This window comes from Patagioenas fasciata, chromosome 1, assembly GCF_037038585.1.
Source record: "Patagioenas fasciata isolate bPatFas1 chromosome 1, bPatFas1.hap1, whole genome shotgun sequence".
In the NCBI taxonomy this organism is placed as follows: domain Eukaryota; kingdom Metazoa; phylum Chordata; class Aves; order Columbiformes; family Columbidae; genus Patagioenas; species Patagioenas fasciata.
Window position 1 is genome coordinate 12,338,785 of NC_092520.1, and position 22,028 is coordinate 12,360,812.

Sequence of the window (22,028 nt, forward strand, 5' to 3'; positions counted from 1 at the left end):
CTCCAAGAAGGATGCAGCCACCCAGGTTTCTGGCTGTGCAGAGTGTCTGTGCCTGGCATTGGCACCAGAGGATGGTGTGGGAGGCACCTGTGTACGATGCGAGCAGGTCAATGACTTACTGTGCCTAGTGGCAGAGCTCAAGGAAGAGGTGGAGAGACTAAGGAGCATTAGGGAAAGTGAAGTGGAAATTGACTGGTGGAGTCAAACCCTCTTGGCTCCTAAGGGTGTGCAACCAGAGATGGTGAAGCCCCATCCTTCCTGCCATAAGGCGGATGGAGCAGAACTAGCTGATGAGGGGGAATGGAAACGGGTCCCTGATCGGAGAGGCAAAAGAGCACTCTCTCGAACACCATCACCACCCTTGGTGCCCTTAACAAATAGATACGAGGCCCTGGACCCAGAAAGTCCATCAGAGAACAGCCAAGAAGATCTGCCTGGAGAGCCTCCTAGACAGACCTCATTTACAAAAAGAATTACAACTGCAACTATAAGGAAAAAACAAAGAAGGGTGGTTGTAGTCGGCGACTCCCTTCTGAGGGGAACAGAGGGCCCTATATGTCGCCCAGACCCATCCCACAGGGAGGTCTGCTGCCTTCCTGGGGCCAGGGTGAGGGATATCAATAGAAGACTGCCGGAGCTAATTCAGCCCACAGATTATTATCCCCTGTTAGTAGTCCAAGCTGGCAGTGAGGACATTAACAGAAGAAGTATCAGGGCAATTAAAAAAGACTTTAAAGCACTGGGTCAGTCAGTTCATGGGACAGGAGCACAGGTGATATTTGCCTCAGTTCCTGTGCTATCCGGAATGGATGAGGAGGCAAATAAAGAGAGAAACAGAAAAGCCCATCTCATTAACAGATGGCTAAAGGATTGGTGCCACCATAAAAATTTTGGTTTTTTTGACCATGGGGCAAACTCCATGGTACCTAGTCTCATGAAATCAGATGGGCTTCATCCCTCTGGGAAGAGCAAGAGGACTATAGCCCATAAGTTGGCAGCACTGATCAAGAGGGCTTTAAACTAGGTTTGAAGGGGGAAGGGATTGAAACTGGGCTCTCCAAAGATCAGCCTAAGGACAAAAAGCCTGAATTAAGAGTGAAATCAGCAGCCCACTTGAAGTGCATGTACACTAATGCACGCAGTATGGGCAACAAACAAGAGGAGCTGGAAGCCATCGTGCAGCAGGAAAGCTATGACATAGTTGCCATCACAGAAACGTGGTGGGATGACTCGTATGACTGGAGTGCTGCTATGGGTGGCTACAGGCTCTTCAGAAAAGACAGGCAGGGCAGGAGAGGTGGAGGGGTGGCTTTATATGTTAGAGAGTCTCTTGACTCTGTTAAACTTGAGGTCAGTAGTGACAAGGTTGAGTGCCTGTGGACCAGAATCAGGGGCAAGTCCGACAAGGCTGATGTCCTTGTGGGTGTCTGTTATAGACCACCCGACCAGGATGATGAAGGAGATGAATTATTCTACAAGCAGCTGGCAGATGTCTCAAAATCGACAGCCCTTGTTCTTGTGGGGGACTTTAACCTGCCAGATATCTGCTGGGAGCTCAATACTGCACAGAAGAGGCAGTCTAGGAATTTCCTAGAGTGTATAGAGGACAATTTCCTTCATCAGCTGGTAAATGAGCCTACCCGGGGTAAGGCCTTGCTAGACCTACTGTTTACAAACAAAGAAGGGCTGGTGGGAGATGTAGTGGTTGGCGACCGCCTGGGGCATAGCGACCACGAAATAATAGAATTTTCAATAGTTAGAGATGCAAGGAGAGCCACCAATAAAACCTCTACACTGGACTTCCGGAGGGCAGATTTTTGCCTATTCAGAAGTCTAGTTCAGAGCATACCCTGGGAAACAATGCTTAAAAACAAGGGGGCCCAGGAGGGCATACTTCAAGCTTGGACATACTTCAGGGCATACTTCATACTTGGACATACTTCAAGCGGGAGGTTTTGAGGGCACAGGATCAGGCTATACCAGTGCGCCGAAAGGCTAGCCGACAGGGAAGACAACCGGCTTGGCTAAACAGGGAGATTTTGAAGGAAATCAGAAATAAAAAGAGAGTTTACAGACTGTGGAAAAAAGGGCTGGCTACCTATGAAGAATTTAGGAAAATAGCTAGATCGTGCAGGAAAAAAATCAGGGAAACAAAAGTGCAGTTTGAAGTTAATTTGGCCAATTCTGTTAGGGATAATAAAAAGTCCTTCTTTAAATATGTTAATAACAAAAGGAGGGGCAAGGAAAACCTCCATTCTCTACTGGACTTTGAGGGAAATATAGTTAACAAAGATGAGGAGAAAGCTGAGGTACTTAATACCTACTTTGCCTCAATATTTACCAGTCAAACAGATGGCCCTCAGGATAACTGGCCTCTGGAGATGGTTGACAGGAATAGGAAGCCAAATAGTCCCCTTGTATTCCAAGAGGAAATAGTTGGTGGCTTACTGAGCCATCTGGATCCTCATAAGTCTATGGGACCAGACGGGATCCATCCTAGGGTGATGAGGGAGCTAGCAGAAGAGCTCACCAAGCCGCTCTCCATCATCTTCCAACAGTCTTGGCTCACTGGGGAGGTCCCAAATGATTGGAAACTGGCAAATGTTACCCCAATCCACAAAAAGGGCTGCAAAGCTGACCCTGGCAACTACAGGCCTGTCAGCCTGACCTCGGTGCCTGGCAGGGTGATGGAGCAGATCATCCTGAATGCAATCACACAGCACCTCCAGGATGGACCAGGGATCAGACCCAGCCAGCATGGGTTTAGGAGGGGCAGGTCCTGTCTGACCAACCTGATTTCCTTTTATGATCAGGTGACCCACCTAGTGGATGAGGGGAAAGCTGTAGATGTGATCTATCTAGACTTCAGCAAAGCCTTTGACACTGTCTCCCATAATATACTCCTTCAAAAGCTGATAGCCCATGGCTTGGACAAGTGCACTCTCTGCTGGCTTAAGAACTGGCTGGAGGGCCGGGCCCAGAGAGTGCTGGTAAATGGGGCTGCATCTAGCTGGCGGCCAGTCACTAGTGGTGTCCCCCAGGGGTCAGTGTTGGGTCCAGTCCTGTTTAACATCTTTATTGATGATTTAGATGAGGGGATTGAGACCACCATCAGCAAATTTGCTGATGACACCAAGTTGGGGGGCAGTGTTGACCTGCTGGAAGGCAGGAGGGCTCTGCAAAGAGATCTGGATAGACTGGAAAAATGGGCTGATTCCAATGGGATGAAGTTCAACAAGGCCAAGTGCCGGGTCCTGCACTTTGGCCACAACAACCCCCTTCAGCGCTACAGGCTGGGCACAGAGTGGCTGGAGAGCAGCCAGACAGAAAGGGACCTGGGGGTACTGATTGACAGCAAGCTCAACATGAGCCAGCAGTGTGCCCAGGTGGCCAAGAAGGCCAATGGTATCCTGGCCTGTATCAAAAATAGTGTGGTCAGCAGGACAAGGGAGGTGATCCTTCCCCTGTACTCTGCATTGGTGAGGCCACACCTGGAGTATTGTGTTCAGTTCTGGGCCCCTCAGTTCAGGAGGGATATTGAGGTGCTGGAGCGGGTCCAGAGAAGAGCAACAAGACTGGTGAAGGGACTTGAGCACATGACCTATGGTGAGAGGCTGAGGGAGCTGGGGTTGTTCAGCCTGGAGAGGAGGAGGCTTAGAGGTGACCTCATTGCTCTCTATAACTACCTGAAGGGAAGTTATAGTCAGGTGGGAACTGGTCTCTTCTCCCAGGCAGTTAGCAATAGGACAAGGGGACATGGGCTTAAACTCTGCCAGGGGAAGTTTAGGCTGGATATTAGGAAGAAGTTCTTTACGGAAAGAGTGATCAGGCATTGGAATGGCCTGCCTAGGGAGGTGGTGGACTCACCGTCCCTGGAGGTTTTTAAACTGAGATTGGACATGGCTCTTAGTGCCATGATCTAGTAAATGGGCTGAAGTTGGACCAAGGGTTGGACTTGATGATCTCTGAGGTCTTTTCCAACCTAGCCAATTCTGTGATTCTGTGATTCTCCTTCCCAGAGGGAAAAGCGCAGGGCAACCTAAATCAAATATACTTGAAAGTGGAACTTTTGAATTCTCAATGACTTTAATTCATTCACAAGGCACATGTCATGGGTCTCTGCAACTACTGCTTTTGCAGAGGTCACTTTCCTCTGAGATCTTTTGACTCTTCTTCAAGAAAGCAGCAACAAGTTTCCTGAAAAGGTTTCATTTTGTTTAACATCTACAAAAGCCTGGGTCAATAAGCATTAGGTCTTATATTTTGTTTAAAGTCAAAACACATATAGAACGACTGGTTGATCAGGTACCTATTAGACAGGGAAGGCTGCAATTCACACTTCTGTTACAAAGGATACAATAAAAATCCCCACTTCCAAAGGCCAGCAAAAGCACATCAGAAGTAAAATAGGATTTTTAGGTATTGACATAGATTGTGACAGAAGGACTGTAGTTTTTAAGGTTGTGGGGTTTTTTCTCTCTGCCAAGACGCAAATTACAGAGTACCCAGCTCCCAAATACGCAAATTTGCCTCATCTGGACAGGATTTCATCTGTAGAACTTGGAATACTTTATAAACATAATATAAATAGTCATCTACTAGGGAAAGAACAAGACATGCCATCTTGGGTGTGCTAACCGCCCAAGGGGACACTCTTCTTCCTAATTAAAGTTAAGCTATGTCGAGACACCTTTATTCTCCCTTTTTGGAACAGGCTGCCCAGGAAGTGGTGGAGTCACCATCCCTGGAGGTGTTTAAAAGGTGTTTAGATGAGGTTCTTAGGGACATGGTTTAGTGCTAGAGTCAGGTTATGGTTGGACTTGATGATCCTGAGAGTCTCTTCCAACCGAAACGATTCTATGATTCTATGAATAAGAGCCCATATGGATGTTTAATGCTCAGTAACCCGCCACATCTCATTCCTCACCCACTTCACTAATTACAGAAGCACACATTTAGACACAGGCCCAGATTCACCCTCCTTAGCTTTATGCCAAGTGATTAACTATAATCTTACAAGCAGAAAACACAGCAGAGTACATTGGTAGCGTCCTGGCATCTTAATAAGCCTGTAGAGGAGAGAACATCACAAGTTCAAAGTGCCTGTGGCTCCTGTCTGAAAAATCTCCACCAACAAGAAATAGAAAGACTTAGAAGGAATGGAGAATGAGAGAAAAAAACATGAATGAAAGCAGCAGCTGTCATGAAAGAGACAGGCATGGTTTTGTTTGCTTTTGTCAGCAACGGATGGTTGTGAGGTAGAAAAGGGATAGTTGGGTTTTACTGAAAGGTTTGGGGGTGTCTGAGAGATGTAGAGGCATCTGTGGTTGAGGGGATTACTTTGCAATTTTTAACTGATTTTTTCATAAATATGACATGACTATTTGATTTTTAGATGTCCTTAAATAAATCAATTCGCACAAAAGAAAAAATATTTTTCTAATAATTAATATCCAAGTTATTTACAAATTTATAACATGTTGAAATGTGTTTCCATATGTTTAATGCTACACATTACATGTGTAATAGTGTTTACAGTAAAACACATGAAATGCTACATGAGCAGTGCTATTTAATGTTTTCATTAACAACACAGACGATGTAGTAAGTAGGGTTTAAATAACTAATCCAGATGGAAAGTGTAAGAATACTGAGGAATACAATCAAAATTCAACTTTGAAAACTGTCAAAATCAATTTGGTAAGGAAAAATAAAGGATTCTATAGGTAATTAGAAACCATCTGTACAGAAAGAAGAACCAGAAGAATTGCCTAGAAAGTAGCTCTGCAGTAAAGGATTGAGTGATCGGAGTGGGTCACAAGTCAATCATGAGTTAGCAATTACATGCTCCTGCAAAATCACCATTATACTGAAGTGTCAATTCTGGACTATGATCTGTTAGACCTCTGAAATAACCTTTCAGCTCTACTGGTCACAAGCAAAACTTCAACTAGAGTAGCATAACCAAATTCAGGGATAAAACTTGGAAAAAAGAGAGAGATGTGACGAACTGCAGAACATTCACAGATTCTATCATGTGTCCCTATCATGGGGAGGCATGATAAGAATATTCAAAAATATAAAAGGTATCCACAAATAGAAAAGAATACATTACCTATAGATAGAACATGAAATAAAGGACTTACAATGTCGATAGGAATTTTTTAGCTTCTACAAAGAGGCAGCTGTCTACCAGATAAGACAGCATTGGAACTGACTACTGAGGAGGCTGCAGAAATTTCAATGTCAGGCATTTTTGAGAACAAAAATCAGGATTGGTTTAAATACAATGGATTCTGTGGCAGATGAGACCATTCTAGAAAAGGGAAAAGACTAAACAAGAACCAAAGAAAGATTCCAGTGACATTAAAAGGGAAAAAATATGCCCAGGAGGTCTGGGCTAAACAAAGGGAGTCAACAGAAGGCCTGACAGAAAAAAAAAACATCAGGCACAACTGTCTCCTAGACCAATTTCAGACTTATTTTCTATCACAATTAATTTGTAAATTTGACAAACAAATCAGAGCACAATGAGTCACAAACACTTGCACAAGATCTGAATTTAGTTCACCTTGCATATTGCTCCTTTTTACCAAAAGCTCTTTTGTGGAAACCATCGTAAAACCCGTTCTGTGCATCTCTCAGTTTCACATTTTACAAGGAGTTCATTGGACTTTAGGAGGAGAAGAAATAAAAGGGAGGAAAAATGAATTTAAACCCATAACTGTTTCCATACAGTAACATTACTCACCTGTTTCACATTTTCTGCCAAGAATACAACATAAACACTACAAAATCCCAGTTGTGTTATCACTAGAAAGAAGTCAACAACATACCTGAAGAAGAAAAAAAAACATTCTTTATACTTAGGATCCAAACAATTAACCCTTTTCTACCTAATACGCAATTACTACTCCTTTTTACAGTAATACAAATGCTGGATTCAAATGATATATTAATCTCATGAGCACCGCTATGCAGGTTCATCTTACAGCAAAATAGGGTGGGTTTGTGTGTATTTGTTTTTTAAGGTAATATTGAGTAGGCATCAAAGTTTCTCAAAAAAAATGTAAAAGAAGGTGCTCAAATATTCTGAAGTTCTGCAAAAAGAAATTCAAAGACTTAATGTGGTACAAATATAAACAATAGACATATATATTCAATGCACAAATAAATCCTGCTGGGGTCCGTTAGTCCCTGACACAACAGTTTTCCACCAGCATCAGACTAAACATCTCATACAATCCAAGTCCTCTAAGTTTCAGCAATTCAAGATAACAAACATTTTCACATATTACTAAGTCGGTCTGTATCAGTGTATCCAAATATCCATTCAGCCACTGTATCTCATTGAAAAAAACACCCTGAATTATGGCTCAGATTGTGTTTGAAAAATGTTGTACACAATGGTGGCCTGAAGATGCTGTAATGAAACTTGGCCAGAAACAGAGATCTGCCCCAGAGGACGGATTTGCTGCAGCACAGTGTCTCTGGAAATCAAATTGCCTTTTGTGGTTTGTAACTCTTTGATGTATTACAGAATTGTCATTATATTTCACTACAGACCAATTTTCCCTCTAATTGAGCTCTGCTCCATTCCTATAAAGTCACCACAAAAGATCTTAAGACTAGATCATCTTTTTCATATTCAAAACAAAGTAGTAGCCAAAACACATGACCCGAGATGCTGCATCCCTGAAAATAACAGGACCAAAAAAATTCCTCCCCAAGTAAATTAAATTGTTGAACAATGTGTCTGTGTTTTCGAATTCCACTACTGTGTATTCATACCATAAACTCCATAAACAGCTATACAGCAACAAATGCGAAAGAAAAAATAATGGTCATTTTTCAAAGAGGGGTAAAGTATTTATGAGAGACAACAAGCTGTTAATATCTGCATGACATTATTGCAAAATATAGTATGTATTTTTCCGTCATTTTAATGTTTTATTTAAACAGGAATCAAGGAATTGCTCTGCTTCCTTTCAGAATAAATATATTGAAGTAATTCACATCTGCAGTGCCAACTTGCTTAAAGAGCAAACTCTGATGCAGAGAAACGTGTTTACAGTAAAAGAGAATGAAAATTTCAGTTACTTCACTACATTGGACAATGCAGAATGCATATCTGGTTATACCACATCTCTTCCTATATTACTAAACAGTATTATTTTCTTCACAGCTCTTGTATACCTGAAAATTGCAATGCCTAACAGAGGGAGATACTTCCCAATCCTGCCATGTCACCACTACTAGCTGGCTGCAGGACATAAAAAACACTGCATGAATATATTTCAAGCACAGGAAACACATCTTAAAGCAGGTAACATCTTAGTAACAAGGAAATCTCCTAACCATTCCAAGCGTAGCCATTAATTTTTAATAACCAATTTAGTAAATGAAATTCTAATGCAAACTTACCGCCCCCAAGAAGCTCGTTTCTGAAGAGCAGTCAGGGGTCCCACTTCCATGGCGTAACTAACTGTATCACTGTACCCCAGTGTGGACTTTTTCATCCTAGAAGCCAAAGAATGAAGAAAGAACGGAGTCACTAGAAACTATGAGGGCCTAGATCCCTACCTTGAAAACACTGGTGGCCTCCCAGGATTATAACAAGTGATCGCATGCGGCACCATCCTGCGGCTGCTGAATGCCACAGGTGTGGTTTGCACTGCTTCCCCCAGGAAGGGCTGTTCAGCACTCAAGCAGCATGTGAACCATAACGCTGTTTCCCCCTAATTCAACAGTACTAAATCAGTTTCTTGATAAATTAATCCAAAACTAGACTCTTGTAATACCAGCTTAAGGAATTAATCTCAAACCCAGAAGTCACAAGAACTTCAACAGATTTTCCTGGACAAGCAGTGAATCCCAACTGTTTCAGTGATCTTAGCTCTACATATATCCTCACGGGCCATTCAGAAGTACAGAGGAAAAAGTGAAGAATTCAGGAACGACAAGATCCTTTCTCAGTACAATATCACATTAAACTGGTAAGATAGTTTTTCCAGCTACAGGAACATGAACAGTTTCGTGTTTCTATTCAGTTCAAAAACTCCATTGCATTTTCTAAATACGAGACTCTCCCACTGCTTCTCTTTAACACCTGACAGTAAGATAAAAACATTTAATAAAAGTCAGTACTACTCAAAATACTTTATCAGTCAAATTTTAATAACTATTACCAGTACTGTACATCTCACTTGGAGGAGTATCTACTGTTTATCTGCTTTCTAGTATCATTTAACACATTCCTTCAGCACTACAATTTCGAAGAATCAAGCTGTCACAATCCAAAGAGAGTTCACAAATAATCATAAAAGATATTACCAGCAATTCTTAGTTTATCTTTTATTCCTATAAAGTACTTCTACACTGGCTATTTATCAATTGGACATTTTCCAAAGCTATGAAGCTTTAAAAGCTATGAAGATAAAGAAGGACTAAAGGGCTGAAACGAAGCAATTAGAACTGCAATGAGAAAGACCTGATTATTTGTGAGCAAAGACAGGGAACAGGATACTGGGCAACGCAAGTTAAACCAACTTCATTTTGTGTATGAGCAGAGAATAAATATTTTTTCAATGTATTAAAGCAGTGTTGCACAAAGCATCGCTATCATTTATAGTTTCACGATAAGAATTTGTGTTGCTTTCAAGTACAAGATTCTGAAGAGAAGAAACTGCTACAGCATCAGGACATTCTGTAGGCCAAAAATCAGTAGCAGAAAAGAAGAAAGAAAAAAATAATACTCAAACCCAGCAACAGAATGAGTAGTTCCACATTTACCTCTGACATAGACAGTGGCTGCAACGTACCAAGATGTGCATACAATGAACAGATATCACTCCTATGAACACAAGGCTGATTGGTCCAATCTGGTATAGAAAGAAAAGGGAGGACATGGGAGATAAACAGAATTTGTCATTAATCTTTACCTGCAAAAACTTCACATTGTAGTAAGTAAATTAAGAATTAAAAAATTTTATGCAACTGGATTTTTTTGCCCTCCCAGAGGAGGATTTGCTGATGACGTTTCACGGTATCACTTACTTTAATTCATTACTTGACATAAGGTTACTCAGGGGTGATCAAGCCATAAATACAAAATGGGCTTGAACAACTTTACTCCTCGAACAGCTTCATTAGGATATTTGCCAAAAAAGCTCCTCAAGAGAGAAAACTGCATTTACTGCACAATTCAAACAGTGGTTTGAACAACCTTAAAGGGGCAATGACAATAAAGGTATCTTTCCCTTACATTAGGAGACTTGATGATGTGCAGTATATAAAAAAATAAGAGAAAACCACCACAACCCCTGTAACTTCTACTATTACAAATTATCAATAGTTTTCAAATTAAATAATTTGTTTCAGAGTGGAAGTTTGACCAAAAATTTTCACAGAATGTACTTGCTTTTCACATGCAACTTCCATTCTTAAAATGAACATCCTGGAATAGAGAATTGCAGGATTATTTAGTTGTAAGGTGAAAACTTCACTTGATCAAATCTACCCTACCTTAGGAAATGCATTGTTTGTTACCTGCTGTAAACAAGCTGTGCTATACCCTGCTGCTGCAGGAACACAAGCTTGATTTAACAAGCTGACGTTGCATCTTAGGACATACGATCTGGCTCTAGAGAAGTCTGAACAAAGATAGGACAAGCCCATAACAACAATTCCCATGAGACATCATAGGAGTCTGAGTGAATCAAAATCTGACAAGTTTTTGTTTTCACCAGAAAGAAACACTTTGGCTAAGCAAAAACACACGAACACCACATGATATAAAGTCTTCAGGGTGAAGTAGTAACTTAGAAAAAAAGAATCTCTTCAGTACTAACCTCACCAGACTAAAGAGGAAAAATAGAAAATTCTGTTGAAGTTTGTAGTGACAAACAAAAAGTATTGATTTTTTTTTTTCAGGCTCAGATACATATCTGTAGATCTTTCTAGATAGTTTTTCTGATCTGTGAAAAATAACTGAATTCTTACCACAATGCCAGCATTTTTTATTGCAAGTGGAAGACCAAGAAGCCCAGTCCCAATGTTTCCCTTGAGGAGGTGCATAAGAGTTTGTATAAACCTGAGGATAAAAATATTAAAAGTCACATTAAAACTACACTGATTGGTGGGGAATTAAAATTAAAAAAAAAAAGAAAGAAAAAAAGAAAAAACAATGCCACACCTTCTGTCATTTATTAATAAAGGGATAAATTGAGAGCTTTACAGTGTTCTACCTACTTTAAAGGATATGCAACACATTCAAATAATGTTCTAATTCGTCTTTACCTGTGAGCTTCCTCAAACAGAATGTACAAGTTTGATATTCAGTCCTCCTCCAGCTTGTGAAAGGTTATTTTCTGTGCAATTTTATTGTCCTTTTACCTCACAGCCAAAATTACCAAGTTTTATCAATGCTTTTTTAGAGTCAATAACAGTCAAAACTATCACCAGCTGCAAAACACTGATCTGACAGCCAAAGCTTTATCAAACAACAACAACAAAACCTTTACAAGTTCCTCTAATTAAACAGATTATTTCCAAAGTCTTCTGAAGTTTTTTTACAGAAAAATAAAATCAATCAAAACCTTCTTTAAACAGTGTTTGGATTCTGAGTGATCCCATCGTTTCACAAATGGGCACCCTGGAACATCGTTAACTTCCAAAGGACAGAGAATCTGCTCAAAATGAGCTACTTTTTGGCAGAATTAAGCGGTCTTGATGTATAACCACAAAACTATATCACAGGTGCAAGAAAACCCCTTACGAGTTCCATAAACTACTTATGACAAAGAAGTCAGAGGCAACAATTTCAAAAAGTCAATACTAAGAGTAAAACATACGTAATGCCTTCTTCATTCTCAAGCTGGTAATGCTTCTCAACTGGCAGGATAGTATCATGCTCTTCATCCGAGACGCCATCTGAATTTTGTTCATCGATTAAAGGCTTCATTACTTCCATGTCTGTACAACAAGAGTTAAAACCACATTAGCATTAGAAACAAACATAGAGTTTAGAAGTAAAACATGATGCAAACTTCCCATGCTATGAGGTTTACCTGTGTTCCTAACTACAGAGATGATTTAGGCAGGTAGATACACACAAATCTGCCCAGGAAACTCTCTCTAAAGTGGCACACTGTTTCATTATTGTCATAATTATCATTATTATCATGGCCGAACACTAGGTTTTCATTCAGAAAAACAACTTTGTATCATCAAAATGCTGATGGTTTCAATCATTTTGCAAAACAGAAAAGTCATCCATTGTTACAAGAGGATGGGATTCATCTCACCCACCATTAATTACTGCAAAACTAAGGATGTAGGCTACTCTTGTCAGTGGTGAGCAAAGGAACCACCCCCCAGTCATCCCATCCTAAAATGGACAGGTAAGACAGGTACTGTAGAAGATGTCTCCAGTCACTGGTGACAGAACCAAGACAAGAGAATTACGCTGTGAGCTTTGAAAGCTGTAATTTCACAAACCTTTTAAAACACCATGAACTGCCACCACTGTCAACAAATGCAATTCCACCATGCAGTTAAGTAACAGTGCCAAGCAACAGCAAGCAGCCAGCAGAGAACAAAATTGCCTTTCAGGCACAATGGACGGCTTAACACCAGTTTAGTGTTGATTAAATTATAACCATTTTTAAATTACTACAGTTAAGCAAAACAAATCCTGCCAAGAGCAAAGAGAGTATTTACCTTACACTTGCCTACCACACTATCCATTCATAAAATGTGTTGAGTAAGTCTCAACTTCCATCATTTTCACCAAAAAAAAAAAATCCCTGTGATTTTCACATTTTCTATTAAAAAAATACTGAGTGTGCAACAGTACAATCATCATCTTCTTTACAGAACTCTGAAAATATTGAATACTACAACACATTAGCTGCATTAAAAGATGCTTCAATATTCAGCATGCAAAAATATTTCATTATTTGAGTGAACACTAAACACCTTAATCATACTAAGTTTATTTATTCTGTAAGAAAAATATAGATACTAACTGAATACCTGTGAACTCTGTAGCACTGGTGGGATTGTAGAAGCACTTAACAGAAGGTATTGATGACTGACGTCTTTAAGGTGGTATATGAACCTGTCAAACATGGGTTTTATTTTGGGGATTTATTACAGTCAATCTGATAAAAATTACTACTTAATATCAAAACAGGATTCATGTACAAAACCAGACAGGAAATACAGAACGTACTGAAATTAGCCATTGCATTGGGTTTGCACGGCAAGGTTTTGGCAGCAGGGGGGCTACAGGGGTGGCTGCTGTTAGAAGCTTCCAGAGTCAATGCCAGCTGGCTCTAAGATGGACCCACCAGTGGCCAAGGCTGAGCCCGTCAGCAACGGCAGTAGCGCCTCTGGGATAATATGAAGGGAAAAAAACTGCTGTGGAACAAACAGCAGCCAGAGAGAGGAATGAGAGTACGTGAGAGAAACATCTCTGCAGACACCAAGGTCAGTGCAGAAGGAGGGCAAGAGGTGCTCCAGGTGCCAGGGCAGAGGTTCCCCTGCAGCCCCAGGTACAGACCATGGTGAGCCCAGCTGTCCCCTGCAGCCCATGGAGGTCCATGATGGAGCAGATCTCCACCTGCAAGCCAGAGAGGACCCAACCCAGGAGCAGGTTTATGCCCAAAGGAGTCTGTGACCCCGTGGGAAGCCCATGCTGGAGCAGACTCCTGGCAGGACCTGTGGCCCTGTGGAGAGAGGAACCCCTGCTGGAGCAGGTTTGCTGGCAGGACTTGTGACCCTGTGGGGGACCCAAGCTGGAGCAGTTCATGAAGAACTGCAGCCCATGGGAAGGACTCACGTTGGAGAAGTTCATGGAGAACTGTCTCCCATGGGAGCGACCCCACACTGGAGCAGGGGCAGAGTATGAGGGGTCCTCCCCTGAGGAGGAAGGAGCAGCAGAGACGACGTGTGATGAACTGACCACAACCCCCATTCCCCATGCCCCTGTACTGCTCAGGGGTGGAGGTAGAGAAATTGGGAGTGAAGTTGAGGCCAGAAAGAAGGGAGGGGTTGCGGGAAGGTGTTTTTTTAATTTTTTTTCTTATTTCTCATTACCCTACTCTCATTTGACTGGTAATAAATTAAATAAATCTCCCCAAGTTGAGTTTATTTTACCCATGATGGTAGTTGCTGAGTGATCTCTCCCTATCCTTATCTCAGCCCTTGAAGCTTTCATTATATTTGCTCTCCCCTGTGCAGTTCTGAAGGGCAGTGACTGAGCGGTTTGGTGAGCACCTGGCGTCCAGCCAGGGTCAACCTGCTACACCCATTCAACAAATCATTATGGTTTTATGAAACCTTAAAGATGTCTAACCCATCAGCAGGGCACTGAAGCCAATCCTAAGTAAGAAGAACTTACAAAGAAAAACTGTAGAACAAGTGTAATATATCCTATACAGCAGAAGGCAGCTTATCCAGGTAGTTAAAACTAAAAGCACATAGCTCAAACTCTCCTGAAAACAGCAAAAGGTCATCTGAATCCGGTGTCAATGAAGATGAAAACCAGCAATGAAAGCACTTGACAGGGCAGAGATCCCCAGGGGAGAACAAAATCAACCATAAAGTACACTGTAAATTTATACTCACTGATATTCTAATTATACAAGTCAAGACAGACTTAATCGTCTTTCACCACGCGGCATATAGTCTACGAATTGATCAAAAGAAGGGTGAGCAAAGAAGTTCCTTCCCTCTACTCCCACAGTACCATGCTGAGTAGTTCTTGAGTACGCCATGACCGTCCTCTCAGCTCTGAGTCACTGCTGGGCTCATTGAGAACTCACCAAAACCTGCTGCTTCTGGGCTAAAACTCTGAGCCCTCAGGGGTCAGATGAAGCAAAGTGCCCACGCTGGCAATTTCACTCAGTGAAATTTTACTCTTCTCCCAACTTCCTGACCCTTCTGATCACAAAGGTAGTCCTTTAAAAATGGATTTAGACACACTCGAGCATTCCTGTAATTTTTAAGTAATAAGAATTTTTCTAAGACGACTTATTTTTTTTTCCTCAAATATTCATGTCCATGCCTAAAGCCATCTAGTCATCTAAGGGTTATTGTCATCACTATCCCAGCTCAATAACTGCTTAACTTACTGTCGTGTCTAGAAGTGCTGAGCAATTCATTGTTCTGCAGAAATGCGAAGTAAGAAAACAGTTTACAATCTAATCCTCCTACAGTTCACCTACTGGGTTATGTTTTTAAGTTTTTTTAACTCATTTGTCATCTTTAACTTTCCCTGTGAAGTAGCTTTGTAGCTTACTGAAGGACTGCCTCAGAGCAGCTGTCCTTAAGCAAGATTGCTTTTGAGTGTTTTTATTGTTTATTTGTCATCTATGTAAATACCAGTCCTGATTATTTCAGTACATTCCACAAACGCCTATGAAACATTGTACCAAATAAGCCCAAAGAAAAATACACACATTTGCAATAACTGGTAGATTTATTTCACAATAGCAACATCTTAAAACAAACAAAATGTTAAAGCTCTACAGAACAAGATTTAACAGCAAGAAATTTTAAATATATTTAGGGAACTTTCAAAGAAGTTCAAGTACAAGTCTATTTTTCCTAGTTACCAGTATTGCATCAGACAACATCAAACGAGTTACCGACTTCTTTGTCAGCAAACAACAGCACAATCTGATTGGCAAAATGCACTGAATTTTTCTGGGTTCTACTGTGGCAGAAAAATAAAACAGCAGCTATTTAGAAACTCATGTATAGCATCTATGTAAATTCTAGGTTACATCTTTTTAAAAAAGGTTTCTTCCCTGTGTACATTAGCGAGTTACACAATTCAGTTCTTATTGTCCACTCTATCACTACAAAATAAACAGAACAAAAATATTTCCCATATTCCTACTAGACTCGCGACCAAGATGACCTGAACGTGCATCCGTTCACTCTCACAGAGCATATTATACTTTAATCCAGAACTCGCCTTCCTTGCTTTCAGGATCTTCATCATTCAGTGTCACTGCAGCCAAGGCTGCCATCCATCTTCTTCCATATTTGTGACTAGCAGAACCAGCAACACGTTTTCCCTTGCTGACTCATTAAGCACATGGACAAAAGAAATCACCCTATAAGCCCTCCAGAAAAATCCTCAAATCCTTGGGCTTTGCCACATTGCCTGCCTAGGAGGTATTAGGTGATAAAAGTCCCCCATGAGAACCAGGACCTGCAAAAAATAACAGCTTCTTGCAGTTGTTTAAAGAAGGCTTCACCCATCTCTTCATAGAATGTCCTGAGTTGGAAGGGACCCACAAGGATCATTGAGTCCAACTCCTGTCCCTGCACAAGGCAACCCCCCCACAGTTCACACCATGTGTCTGAGGGTGTTGTCCAGTCTCTTCTTGAACACTGTCAGGCTTGAGGCCGTGACATCTCCCTGGGGAGCCTGTTCCAGTGTCCAGCACCGTCTGGGTGAAGAACCTTTTCCTCATGTCCAACCTAAACCCCTGGCACATCTTCCTGCCCTTCCCTCTGGGTTCTGTCATTGTTCACCAGAGAGAAGAGCTCAGCACCTGCCCCTCCTCCTCCCCTTGTTAAGAAGCTGCAGCTGCCATGAGGTCTCCCCGCAATCTCCTCCAGGCTGAACAAACCAAGTGACTTCAGCCGCTTCTCATATGGCTTCCCTTCCAAACCCTTCACCAACTTCGTAGCCTCTTCTGGACACTCTCCAGTAGCTTTTTATCCTTTTTTATCCTGTGGTGTCCAGACCTGCACACAGTGTTCCAGGTGAGGCCGCACCAGTGCAGAGCAGAGCGGGACAGGCACCTCCATGCCCGGCTGGCGATGCTGTGCTGGATGCACCCAGGACTCAGTTGCCCTCTTGGCTGCCAGGGACACTGTTGGCTCATGTTCAACTTGCCATCTAACAGAACCTCCAGATCCCTCTCCATGGAGCTGCTCTCCAGCATCTCGTCCCACAGTCTATATGTACAGCCAGTCTTCTGCCTGACTTGGCATCTGTAGCAGACATTCACCTTTCCATTCCCTTGGTTGGCCTTACCTCAGATGTTGAGCCATAGCTCATTTGTCCCACACAGCAGCTGATTGACTATGACAAAAAGATGATATATGCAGGTCAGACAACACATACTGTCCTGATTTATTTAAATTTGCTGTATTTGTCATGGAAGACCAAGAACAGGATGACAGATAACCCATGAGCTGGAGGAGATGCTCTCTTTCCAGACTGAATCATCACTCAAACAGAAGCCAGTCTCTTCACCTATGAGATTGAACACCTGATCATTACCCCTTTTCTTCATCTTTTCCTCATTTGACTTAGATGCTGATCTTTGTTGAGGATTGAAATGATGGCAAGTAATGAAAACATTACTACAGAGGCAGGAGGAAAGCTGACACTAAAATATTTACACTAGTGACCCACTCCAAAAAGCCAGCCTCTCCTCCAGCTGGGAGCCTGTTCCTGCCTGTCCATCCTTCATGCCTCACATACTGTCCTGGTATCTTTAAATTCTTAAGTCCTTTCATGTAGCATACTTTCAAAACGTTAATTCTTGCGGGGAAAAATCCTTTGCTATCTGAAACATCAGTAACCACAACGCTTTTCAGGGACACCTCCTGAAGAAACAGCAGGTCACTTAGGTCATAGAGTACTACTCTGATTGCTACTGAAAATGGAAAATTTGAGCTTTAAGGAGATACCTACATGAGCACGATGCAGTTTTTAAGAAGTATCTTTCACACAGAATTTTCACCATACAATATACTCCTTGATATTGCAACCCCCTGCAGCGCTCCAGGCTGGGCGCAGAGTGGCTGGAGAGCAGTCAGGCAGAAAAGGACCTGGGGGTACTGATTGACAGGAAGCTCAATATGAGCCAACAGTGTGCCCAGGTGGCCAGAAAGGCCAATGGTATCCTGTCCTGTATCAAAAATAGCGTGGTTAGCAGGACAAGGGAAGTGATCCTTCCCCTGTACTCTGCATTGGTGAGGCCACACCTGGAGTATTGTGTTCAGTTCTGGGCCCCTCAGTTCAGGAAAGACACTGAAGTGCTGGAGCGGGTCCAGAGAAGAGCAACACGACTGGTGAAGGGACTTGAACATAAGGGGAGAGGCTGAGGGAGCTGGGGTTATTTAGTCTGGAGAAGAGGAGGCTTAGAGGTGACCTCATCACTCTCTAGAACTACCTGAAGGGAAGTTATAGCCAGGTGGGGATTGGTCTCTTCTCCCAGGCAGTTAGCAACAGGACAAGGGGGCATGGGCTTAAACTCTGCCAGAGGAAATTTAGGCTGGATATTAGAAAGAAATTCTTTACAGAGAGAGTGATCAGGCATTGGAATGGCTGCCCAGGGAGGTGGTGGACTCACGGTCCCTGGAGGTTTTTAAACTGAGATTGGACACGGCACTTAGTGCCATGATCTGGTCAATGGACTGGAGTTGGACAAAGGGTTGGACGTGATGATCTCTGAGGTCTTTTCCAACCCAGTCGATTCTGTGATTCTGTAATGCACTACACTGACCCAAAAGAAAGATAACCAGCTTCCCAAACACAAGTTATATGCAAAGTTTTTTAGTCCATACCTATAGTTAATAGAAACTTTTAAAGGTTTCTGACCTTTAAAGATCATCTTGTTCTACCCCTCCAGCCATGGGCAGAGACATCCTTTACTAGATCAGGTTGCTCAAAGCCCCATCCAACCTGACCTTGAACACTTCCAGGGATGGGGAATCCACAATTTCTCTGGGCAGCCTGCGCCAGTGTCTCACTACTCTCAGCCTAAAAACTTCCTCCTCAGGTCCAATGTAAATCTACTCTCTTTTCAGTTTAAAACTCTTTCCCCTTGTCCTGTCACTACAGGTCCTGGTAAAAAGTCTCTCTACATCTTTCTTACAAGTTCCCTTGAAGTACTGAAAAGCCACTGGATCCTTCTCTTCTCCAGGCTGAACAAACTCAACTCTCTCAGCCTGTCCTCATAGGAAAGGTGTTCCAGCCCAGGCGATTAAACACCACACACAGCCGTTTGACCACTTTCACCCCACAGTGGCTGAGCATGATGTCATATGGTGTGGGACATCCCTCTGGTCAGTTGGGGTCAACTGTCGTGGCTGTGACCCCTCACAGCTTCTTGTCACTCCCCACCTTTTTGTTGTCAGGCACGTAAGAGAAGCTGAAGAGTCCTTGACTGCTCAGCAACAATTAAAACATCAGCATATTAACAACATTATCTGCATTCTAAATCCAAACCACAGCACTATATCAGCTACTAAGAAGAAAATTAAGTCTGTCCCAGCCAGAATGAGGACAATCCCTCTGACCATTTTCATGGCCTCCTCTGGACCTGTTCCAACAGGTCCATGCCCTTCTGGTGCTGGGGAGGCTGGATACAGCACTGCAGGTGGACTCTCCCAAATGATGAGCAGAGAAAGTCCACATATGGTTGCAATTTTATACCATTTCCTGAGCTAACAGTAGGATCATAACAGTACTGTTTCAAAATCTGCATGAAAGATTTTGCATTTCCAACCATATACTGCTGGTACACCATGAGTAAACGTTCCCCTTCATAAGCAAAAACTATGGCCATGCACAAGTCACACGCATTAACCTTTCCTGGCCTTGAATTTTTGGGATGGAATATTTTGTTCTCATGCTATTTCTTGAACTTTCATTTATTTCCCATATAAATGTCCTTCAGGCACACACAACTTTTAAAACCTTCTTCTCTTTCTTCATTCTCTGCTGGATCCACTGAATCATCTCCATATCAGCCACACACTTCCACAACCACTGAAGAAATTACAGATCAACACAAAGTGACTACGAATGGTAGTGCCAGGGGCACACTGGTCCAGACTGACAGACTTTTGTAAATGTTTCTAGTTCAAGAGAGAAGCTAACAGATACTCCCATTCAACCACGCACAAGCCAGCTCCCTTTTTATTTTCCGCTACAACTCCTACTGAATACAAGACATAAGAACAAGGAAAGAACAACCCTCAAACTAAAATGAAAATTAAAAAGGAAAACTCATCTAGTTTAAAAAGTCCTATTAAATATTAATAATTAAATTTTCCAGAAGAGTAGAAGTTGACATTAGCTTTTGGTGTGCTTGTTTGTTTTTCAAGAATTTTAAAGCTATGCTTGGTGCAGGTTTGGTTTTTTTTGGAAAGTGTATCTTTGTGTTATTTATTTTTCTCCATTACAGACAATAACTTCATAAAGTAGATGTAGATTCATTTTGCTTTATGGTAGAATTTACTAACCTTAAGAACAGTTATTTCTGGACAAATGTTGAAAGTCAATAATGCCACTCAGTAGTCAGGAAGAACTGTTTGGTTTTATGTCATAACCATCAAATCCAGAAGGCTAATTAAATGAGACACCAGAATTATTAAACTGAAGTGTGAACAGGTCTCCATAGTTTATTATATGCTTTCAGAGCAGTGCTTTTACCCCAACCCAATGGATCATTTACTTGGAAGGATGTTTTAAATAACCCACTGTCCTCTCCAAACCACAATACACATTTCTACATGATTAACACACTTTCAAGTAATGACACACTGGTAAAACTTAAGTTTTATTAAGTATTCAATAGGACCAAACCACGTGAAAAAACTTCCGGAATCTTATCAGATGTTGACCCGAATTTTTTAACAGTTAATCCCATAAAAAAATTTTGGTTTTAAGGGTTCTGACAGGGAAACTATCAGATCTGTGAATTTTAGCAAAACAAGCAGCTGAAATTTCTTTCTGCTCCTTTTGCTCAGAAGGTGGCAATCTCTCATTGCAGGAAGGACCAGCCTTTGGGACAATAAAATCTGAAGCAGTTCTGCTGCTTCCCATCGTCACCACTGGACAGGATGAATTCTTCAGATTACAGCAGAACACAGCTTCGAGATGAGACTGTCAGTCTGCCCCGTCAGGCCAGAATTGGCTGTCATTTGTAACTCAACCCGCTACGAGCTCTCTTGTCCATCTACAGACATGTTAAGAGGTGAACAAATGCGTGCCCTTCCGCACTCAGATTTAAAGCTACGGAGAGTAATCTGCAATGAACACAGACAACACCTCGACACACAAACCCGAAAAAAAACCCCACACTTTCATCGTAGATAGAAGCATCACCTAACAATGTAAAGAGAAAGTATCTCCATGAACGTCTACGCAAGACCGTGACTTCCCAAAGAAACCCAGAGCCAGCCGGGTGTAACTGACACCTCCAGGGCGCTGCCCCTGAGGAGCCGGTTCCGCCGGGCGGGGCCACGGCCCGTCCTCCCCGCACCGATCCGCCCTGGAGAGCCCCGGCCGGGGATCCCTCTCTGGGGAGGCCGCAGCGGGATGAGGCGAAGGTACCACCGGGGCAAGGCGCACCCCTCCCTCGGGTGGGATGGTTCATCCCGCCCGCCCGCTGCGCTGAGCGCTGCAGCGCATCCCCCCCGGACCGAACCATTCCGCCTCGAGAGGAGGGGGGTGGCAGTTGGCCGGCCGCTCCTCACACCCACGCCCCCCCCGCTCTCCGCCCCGCAGCAAGCCGCCAGCCGGCTGTCCCGCTGCTGCTCCCGCCAGCCGGCCACACAGCACGCCTCACCGAGCTCCTCCCTACCGGCGCCGTCCATCTCCCTCTGCCTCTCCGCTCGCCCTTCCGCCGATGTGGAGCCGGCCGGCGCGGCAAGGAGCTGCGCATGCGCCCCGCGGGAGCGAACCATAGATAACAGGCGGAAAGACAAGACCTGCATGGGGTAGAGTCGGTGTTGGTCCTCCGGGTGGAGTGTGCGGGGGCAGACGCCGCGTGCTTGTTGGCGCCTCCTGGTTTATGTTGTGCGCCTTGCTCTGTGGCCTGGCACTGCAGCAGCCCCGCCGCCGCGGGCCCTGTTAAGCATCTGCAACAGCTCATGCAGTTGTGAAACGCTGGGTGGTTTGTGTTTGCCTTCCAGTTCTAGGAAATTAATTTCATAGAATCACAGAATGTCCTGAGCTGGAAAGGACCCACAAGGATCATCGAGTC

The 22,028-nt window shown here is 42.9% G+C and overlaps 1 protein-coding gene across 4 annotated transcripts in view; it reads right to left on the reverse strand.

Moving 5' to 3' along the window:
* Positions 1–21,729, reverse strand: part of SLC36A4 (solute carrier family 36 member 4) — a 110,077-nt gene extending 88,348 nt beyond the window's left edge. The window contains exons 1-6 of one of the 4 annotated variants that reach the window (XM_065850935.2): positions 21,612–21,729; positions 11,853–11,973; positions 11,002–11,092; positions 9,793–9,881; positions 8,425–8,520; positions 6,752–6,836 (exon numbers count right to left, since the gene is read on the reverse strand). In XM_065850935.2, the coding sequence (XP_065707007.1) occupies positions 6,752–6,836; positions 8,425–8,520; positions 9,793–9,881; positions 11,002–11,092; positions 11,853–11,973; positions 21,612–21,729 (600 nt within the window). Of the gene's footprint in view, positions 1–6,751; positions 6,837–8,424; positions 8,521–9,792; positions 9,882–11,001; positions 11,093–11,852; positions 11,974–13,035; positions 13,166–21,611 lie in introns of those variants that run through there. The other 3 variants (XM_065850945.2, XM_065850952.2, XM_065850960.2) reach the window with 3 other exon arrangements.
* Between the last annotated feature and the right edge of the window lie 299 nt (positions 21,730–22,028).